The 8,499-nt window shown below is 44.7% G+C and overlaps 2 protein-coding genes across 2 annotated transcripts; both read left to right on the forward strand.

Annotated features, from left to right (window-relative positions):
* Positions 1–1,867: 1,867 nt before the first annotated feature.
* Positions 1,868–5,743, forward strand: LOC112873904 (SH3 domain-containing protein 2-like). The gene is made up of 10 exons (XM_025936999.1): positions 1,868–2,110; positions 2,288–2,404; positions 2,517–2,586; positions 2,673–2,824; positions 3,565–3,666; positions 4,402–4,602; positions 4,708–4,770; positions 4,885–5,037; positions 5,131–5,205; positions 5,397–5,743. Exons 1-10 carry the CDS (start codon positions 2,051–2,053, stop codon positions 5,511–5,513), a joined length of 1,110 nt encoding a protein of 369 aa, XP_025792784.1. The 5' UTR covers positions 1,868–2,050; the 3' UTR covers positions 5,514–5,743.
* A 356-nt stretch (positions 5,744–6,099) lies between these two features.
* Positions 6,100–8,027, forward strand: LOC112873906. Its single transcript, XM_025937001.1, has 2 exons — positions 6,100–6,631; positions 7,470–8,027. Exons 1-2 carry the CDS (start codon positions 6,152–6,154, stop codon positions 7,809–7,811), a joined length of 822 nt encoding a protein of 273 aa, XP_025792786.1. The 5' UTR covers positions 6,100–6,151; the 3' UTR covers positions 7,812–8,027.
* The last annotated feature ends 472 nt before the right edge of the window (positions 8,028–8,499 follow it).

An 8,499-nucleotide genomic window follows, 5' to 3' on the forward strand; every position in this document is an offset into this window, starting at 1 on the left:
GATGCTCTGCTAAATAGGACCGGTAAAAGTCGGGTGATTTCCTGTCACTCGCGCGATATAGGAGTTGCATGTTTACAATTCTGCAACCATTATAAGGATGACGGACAGGGTCATGTGTTGTATCATGACCTGAGGATTACCCTGTCTGTTTTGATAAAAGTTTTAAGGTCAAAATGTGTGGTAGTGGTGGCTAAGCTTTTGAAAGTACTAGCCACATGCCGCGAAATATGGTAAGCGGTAAGCCTAGTACCCGATTGGCTCGGCGAATGGACGCGTTTCCACCACTCGACTTTTATTTTATGTTTACACGCACCGACGTGTGGGAGTACGTTCTGCATGGCAGACAGGAATACGGGTTTTGTAGTCGCGCTACAGACGTATGTCCTGCACGAGTGATGTGCGTATGGTCCTGCAGTCGCTTGTGGTGGCCCTGATCCATAACCCGGAATATGAGGGAAACGGTTGCTTCAGAACGCCCTGTTGGTATTCCAAGCGTGTGTGTTAGGTTTACCTTGCAAGGTTAAATTCGATTCGAATCGTCCGCCTCTCACGAGGATTGAGACTGCTTATCCCTTCTGCCACATCGAGTAAAAAGTGTAATTATCGATGGAATAATTATGATGGATGATAATCTCTATCTTGCTTGTTTAGTATAGGTGCTTACCTAGAATGGCTAATCAAACTAGAATCTGAAAGCTAAAACTTGAAGGTAAGTTATACTCTCTGTTGCTTTTCAGCTGAAAATAAACCCAAAGCCTCAACAATGCCTTCATGAGTCTAGTTATGGGCTAAAGTATACCCAATCCCGGGTAAGCCTTGCTGAGTATTAGTATACTCAGCCTTGCTAGTTATATATTTTTCAGGAAATATCTTGAAGATCCTACTCTTCTCTTGCCTTGGTCCTGTGCTCTTCCAGAAGATTGGTCCGTGGAATGGGATCCGTCCCCGGCCAACACTGATGATACCGAGTGATGTCGTGCCTGGGCTTAGCATGACATCCATCTTGACGGCGTGTTGTGAATCGTCGCGTATGTTTTCCGCTGCTAAAAACCATAACTTTAACAGTTTGTAATGTTTTCTCTAAATTTGAAACTTTGCACTAATGTTGGAAACTCTTGTAACGTAATTCTCTGTGATGTAAAATATGATGGTAACTGTATCTCTGGACTCACCTTCGTGTGAGGTAACCTTATTGATCCTGTATTCGGTGGTTTATCGGGACGTTACCCGACAGGCCAAGAGATTATACCGTTTGAAGCACGTTGGAGCCCTCAGGAATGGACTCACGTACTTGAGCCGGTATAATTCAGACTGGTTCTGCCACAGCGCCTGTGTTCCAAAGTTCCAACCAGCCATGTGGATACGCGTTTGGTGCTCGAGGTACCATGCCGAGTCTACAAGACTTGAAACACAAAATTTAACCAAATAACTAATTATGTGGTGTTTAGTTGGAAGAATATGACGATACATCATCCTCTTACCCAAACTTTTATTTGGTTTGACGACCCCAATTAAAAAGAATACTTTCATAAGATTATCAATTCATAACCATGAATATTATATTAGATATTAACAGCCGTTTCATTTCATTTTGGGCTTTGGATTGATCTCAAACTTTTCTGATCAAACTAATCTGGACTTTCAAAGCAGCTGAGGTAAATTAGTAACCCGCAACAACAATTGGGTATCCATTTCAAATGGCCAAGCCGCCCAGGAATGATCATACGAGCAGGGTGTACGCTGTACAGCGTACCGTGTGCAGTTGCAGAAACAGCCGGGGTTGAGAACTAGCAGTACCACTCGAAGCTCAGGTACCTCCGTCACCGCAGCCGACTCCTTCCGGTCATCTCAGCCGTCCGAACGTGAGAGTTGCCATCCCCCGAACCCAACAAACAGAAAGGGAGAAAGAGAAAGGGAACAGAAGAACGCCGGAGCGGGAGCCTGACGCCACATCCTCCGTCCTCCCTCCCTCCTCCCCGATTCAGATCTCTCCCCGGCTCGCCTCCGTCTCGCTCTCGGTCGGCCGCGGCGCCGGAGAGGGCGGCGCCCAATGGAGGCCATCCGGAAGCAGGCCTCCAAGCTCCGGGAGCAGGTCGCCCGGCAGCAGCAGGTGAGCGCGCCGCACCCCGCACCGCCCCTCCTTCCCAAGATCTCCGCCATCCGATCCGGCCGCGGGCTCGGACCGCCCGCACGCCCACGAGATCCGGTCGCCGTCGCTGGCCGGAGTTGTTGCTGGTGACTGATGATGACGCCCCCTCCGCGCTCGCGGCCGCGTCCTGTTTCGCAGGCGGTGATGAAGCAGTTCGGGGGCGGGTACGGCGCGGACGGCGCCTTCGCGGACGAGGCCGAGGCGCAGCAGCACTCCAAGCTCGAGAAGCTCTACATCTCCACGCGCGCCGCCAAGGTAAATGGTGGACGATTCCCTCGTCACCGGTCCTCCTTGGTTTCATTCATACTTCAGTAGCTCCGTCTAGGCTCTGCTTACATAATGCGTTGCAATTTGCTTTTCCTCTCAGCACTTCCAAAGGGACATAGTCCGCGGCGTCGAGGGCTACATAGTCACGGGGTCGAAGCAAGTTGAAATCGGTAAACAGCTAACTCCCGTCTCTCTTTCGGTGAACCCGGAATTTGAATTTTGGAATGGGGAATGCAATGTGCTTCGTGGCGTGCAGGGAACAAGTTGTGCGAGGACGGTAAGAAGTATGGCACTGAGAACACGTGTACCAGTGGAAGCACGCTGTCAAAGGCGGCATTGAGTTTCGCCAAGGCACGATCCATGATGGAAAAGGAAAGGAGTAACCTGCTGAAAGCCCTGGGCACACAGGTATCGACCATTGTTTGCTTTTATAAGTGTAAGTATGAGTATGGATACGTGGGATTATGGAAGATGAGCAACTGGTGCATTGTGCGTTACGGTTGCAATAGTGTTGAAATTTATTGAATTAGACCAGGGAATTGGCATTACTATTTGATGCACGGCAGTTTTTGTTGGACTAACTGTCAGTTAGCACAGAATATAACGCTACCAATTCTGCTGGCTTACCTCTTATTTTTATTTTCGTGTTGTACTGATAGTATAGAATGCATGTTAGGGTAGTTTTTGCTATTTAAATTGCTATTATTCATCTTATAAGTTATATGTAACTAGAACAAGCAGCAGTTAAGTATTAAGTGTTCTCAAACTCCCAGTTCATAACCTTTTCTTAGTTTCTTATTCTTATGTTAAATGAAAGTCCAACAAAATAGAAGATAGGATCGTAGGAAAAATTGGAAATAGGCTGTGCACGGGTCTGGGTAAGTTGATTTACCCTAAGCAATTAACTGTAGCTGGTCGATACTGAGAGCAGTGGCTTGTGAAGTTCGTTTTTAACTTGTGTTTTCTATTGATGTGCTTTCCTTTTTTGAACTTCTCATCTGTTACCTGTCTAAATGGGTAATTACCTCTTGCAATCTATTAACTTCCTTGCTTGTCATGAGTGCCATAATGCTCTTACATATTTTGTACATTTGTCTTGAAATCAAACCTAGACAAAGCTTTGTGTAAGTAACGTGAACTACCATCAGGTTGCAGAACCACTGAGGGCTATGGTTATGGGAGCTCCTTTGGAGGATGCTCGTCACCTTGCCCAAAGATACGACAGAATGCGTCAAGAAGCTGAAGCGCAGGTAACTTCACTATGTATGATTTATATTTGCCTTTAGTCTTTGTATCTCGCTATTAACAAGAAACCACATCCATTATCACCTTTGCTTTTGGTATCAAGCAATCTTTACACTAATTCTTACTATTGAAAGATAAATGGTAAAATGTCATAGCAAGAACTATTTTAGTACACCTCAGATACAAATAATGTAGTGATAAAACTTTTTGAATCAAGGCATGCAATTTTAGGATTTTGACATTTGTGTTTTTATATGAGGAATGTACTTTGCGCAACTTAAGCTCAGGTTCTGTTTCTTCTGTACTTGTGCTAGAATTCAAACGTGAGCATTCCTTTTTCAGTTGAGCTGTAAGGCCATGTTGCATTGAGACCAGAGTAAATAGTTAAGAACTTGAGGATTGACTATATTAATTGTAGCAAGTAGGTATATTGATAACTTATTAGTCAAATAATATGTTTATATTTTGTTTTCCGTGTGCAGTGGCAACTGAGCTAGACAAACCATCTTATCTTTTTAAAGAATTGCATTGTTCAGAATCTTCTTTGTTTTCTGTTTATTGTTTTTCCACATTGCTTAGTCGGTCACACTACCCATTTTGCTCACAACACTTTCTAATATTGCACTGTAACTTGAAATCACTTAGGCATGCTATACTGTTCCTTTTTGGGGAATTTTCAGAATCTTCCTTCCTTTTCTTGTTCCTGAAAAAACTAGAAATTTTTCTTTGGATTTCTGTAGGCTATTGAAGTTTCGAAGCGCCAAATGAAATTAAGAGAGGCATCTGGAAATGGTGATATGATTTCAAGGCTAGAGGCAGCTGAGACAAAGCTGCAGGAGTTGAAATCAAATATGGGGGTTTTGGGCAAAGAAGCTGTTGCAGCAATGACTGCTGTTGAAGCTCAACAGCAAAGGCTGACATTGCAGCGACTTATTGCATTGGTACATTCTTTATACTGTTGAGTTTTTTGGGTGGTCGTTTACTATTTTCTTGTAAGTCTTGAGCTTTGCTATTGTGTCTCATTACATTTGTTGACTGAACTGAAGGTTGAATCTGAAAGAAATTACCACCAAAGGGTCCTACAAATTCTTGATCAGCTTGAAAGAGAGGTACTGATAGTTTCACATTACTTCCTTACCATGCTTGTATTAAAGAAACTTCACGTCTTCAACAAAAATCCGTTTGTTTCTGGTATCTTGATGAAGCACTCTTTATTTTTCTAGATGGTATCTGAGCGCCAAAGAATCGAAGGAGCACCTCCTCCGGTTGTTGAAAGTTCCATGCCACCTCCACCTGCATATGAAGAAGTCAACGGTATATTCATGAGGAACACCGTTGCAGAATTGGTCGAGACTGTGGAGTACTTCTTGGCTGAGGTATATTGCTTCATCACATTGCACAAGTTTAGCTGCTAGCCATATCATGATAAATGGATTATTTTACTACATTTGGTCATTTTTCTTTTCCAGGCCATCCAGTCATATCGAGCTGAGAGCGACACTGAGCTCAACCTTGCAGCTGGTGACTACATAGTGGTCCGAAAGGTAGTGCTATTCTCATAGAGTAATAGACTAACAGTACCTGCTCCTTAGCTTAGCCCAGGTCCACCGACCAGTCAGCAGCTTAAAAATGGATTGCCCATGCTACATCTCTTCTGCACCAGCTTCATACTGATTGCTTTGTTCATATATGCAAAATCGGTCACTGAACTTCTGTCAAAAACTTTCATAATCAGGTGTCAAACAATGGATGGGCCGAAGGTGAATGTAGGGGTAAGGCTGGCTGGTTCCCTTATGACTACATCGAGAAACGGGAACGTGTGCTTGCAAGTAAAGTTACCCAAGTTTTCTAAGACGCCCACCGAGCCATACATATCCCCGTGTTTGTACACTGTGTATTATGTTCGTTATCGTCAGAGAAAATCTGTAATTTTGCTGAAACCTGCCTGTTGAGGGCTTGTTCGGCTGTTCCTGCCCGGCCGTCTGCATTGTTCAAATCCGTATGGCAGGAACTGAACACTAATGTTTATCTCCATTCTTCAACTATCCCGTCAATATATACCCGTACATTTTTTTTTTGTTTCGAGCATGCAACAAAGTCAGAAATCAAGAACCAACTATTCTTTATCATTTCACAAATTCGTTTAAATCGTATCGTTGCATGTAATTCAGAGGGCTCATTTGGTTCTCTTCCAAGAGTTGCATGTATTATGTTCAATTGGCCAAACACTTGGTTGCCCTTAAATGGCCAAAATTTGTCAATACAAATCAACTTGGAAGACAATGAATGGAAAATTTCGAATTCTTGGCAGCAATTCAAATGCAAGCTGTCTCCAGAGTGTGAGCCATACGTATTTCCTGCTGTCAGCTATCCAGATCTATCCGTCACTGACACGTGGGGACAGGGTCCGAAATTTCTTATCTCCTCTGCCTCCGCGGTTGCAAGCTTTTGCTATCCCCTGCTTATCCCTCCGCGAACTCGCCTTCCACCATGGCGGCGGCAGCGGCGGCGGCGGCGGCGGTGACCCTCCTCCGCCTCCCTCTCGCCCGTCTCAACTACCACCTCCGCTCCGTCCCTCCCCCTCGTATCCCGCCCCCACGCCTCCGCATCTCCACCTCCTACCGCTTCCTCTCCTCCCTGGGCCACGGCTCTGCCTCCGCGGCCGTGGCCGAGGCGGTAGCCGCGCCGGACGCGGAGGGGGACCTGGTCGATGCGGAGGAAGAGAGTCACGAGGAGGAGTCTACGGCCGAGGCGGAGGCGGAGGCGGAGGCGGAGGCGGAGGCGCCCCGGTCCTTCGTGCTGCCGCGGCTGCCGCGGCCGAAGCTGAGCGTGAAGGAGCGCAAGGAGCTGGCCTCGTACGCGCACGGCCTCGGGAAGAAGCTCAAGTCGCAGCAGGTGGGCAAGGGCGGCGTCACACCCAACCTCGTCTCGGCTTTCAGTGACAACCTCGAGTCAAACGAGCTCCTCAAGGTATTCCTCGTTCGCCCCTAATTGTCAAATCCATGGTGCATTTAGTTTTGCCTACAAGGAATTTGCGTGTTGTTTCAGTACCCAAATAAGCCAATAAACCACATCCTGAAATGGATAAAACTAGGAAGGGATGCCATTATAAGGTTTCTTCACCAGTTCATAGTTCAATCACGAATTTGGAACATAGTGTGGAGTTGCCACTGTGCTGCCGATTCCAGCTAGAACTGGAAAGTTGAACTTGACTGGGAATTAGCTGAAGGAGGAAGGTCTATGAAACTTAGTTGTGACTGGTTGAGTTTTATCCACCTCATTGTTGGCTCCTGTGCCACCCTTCTTTGTTGTCCTTGTAATTGGGTAATGCAGATGTACAAATGTTAGAAGCTAACTTGGCAAAGAAAAATGATGAAACTTTTATCCACATGAGTTATAACAAGTATCACCTGCTTTTCTTTATTCTCTACAATTAACTTGAGCAAGAAGCTGGCTTGGAGGCCACTCTTGTACATAGACCTGTGAGACTGATGTTTCAGTAAGCATCAACCCTTATGCTTTTATGTTCCTGTCTATATCCACTATCCATATTCTATAGCCCTTCTCTTTTATACACCCTTCCATTTTCTTACCATCAACACTACGACAATGGGTGGCTCTGTGCATTTGATGCCTGACAGTTGTGATAATTTTCTCATGAAATTTTCTTTGATCCAATTCATGTGCTAGAATAAAATAAGGATGCAAGATTCAGTGTATATTAGGCTATTGCTTAGTTTTCCATTTCCTTCAGCATTCCTTTCATATCTGTTACGTTCTTCTCACCAACATTTCTATGCTATGACAGCTAAAGATTCACGGGAACTGCCCTGGGGAACTAACCAATGTGATACTGCAACTTGAGGAGTCAACAGGATCTATTGCTGTCGACCAAATCGGCCGCTCAGTTATTCTGTATAGGCCTAGCACTAGCAAGATGAAAAAGAGGCAAGAGGTTGCTGAAAATGCTAGGAGATTTGCAAGATCTAAAGAAGAAAATGCTAGGCGATTTGCAAAATCTGAAGAATCATTTGAAGAACGTCCTAGAAACAGCACAGGCAGAAGATTTGTTAAATCTGGATCCACATTTAGCTCTCAACAGAAGAGAAGACCAATGGCATCCAAGGGATCGTCATATGGCCGAGGGTAGCAGCACCATAAAAAGGTATATGGCTTGTTTTCGTGCTGTCTGGACTCTGGAGAGACCATGTAAATTTTAGACAAACTAACTGGTATATGGATGCTAGTGCTAATTCTCGTCTTTGCCAGTAAGCTACGGTTCAAGCTTCCATGTCTCACCATTGAAATAGGGACAAGATACTTTACGCCCAGACTAAAACATGAGATAACCTAATTGATTTATATATCTGACCTACTCCAACAAAATTGGTGTGTCATCATATTTCTCCTCCTTCTGTCTCCTGGACGTAGTCCTTCAAATCTTAGCACGGGAACATGATTTTTCTCCATATTTGTCTGTATACCTATTTCATATGGCCCTTAAAATCACAGCAGAGGACCATCCGTTCTGGCTTTTGTGACTTTGTTATTAGTTGCGTCTGTTATGTTTCACTGGACCTAATGGTGCAGTGTCAGTTCAGTGCTTGACATCCATATTGCCCTTGTCTTGACTCCTGAGTTGTCACCATTGGTCCAAGAACCATCTTAGCAACATTGCTAGGATGCCAGTGAAGTTGTGAACCCTGCTAGAGTTATCGAACTTTTCAGACACAAAGTAAACTTTTTTAAAAAAAGTATAGAAAGATATACTTTTAATTTCTTAAGATCATGTGCTTTAGCTAACTCTTCAGCAGTTGAGCCTGATGGGTTGCACATGT

Source organism: Panicum hallii, chromosome 9 (genome assembly GCF_002211085.1).
Source record: "Panicum hallii strain FIL2 chromosome 9, PHallii_v3.1, whole genome shotgun sequence".
Lineage (NCBI taxonomy): Eukaryota > Viridiplantae > Streptophyta > Magnoliopsida > Poales > Poaceae > Panicum > Panicum hallii.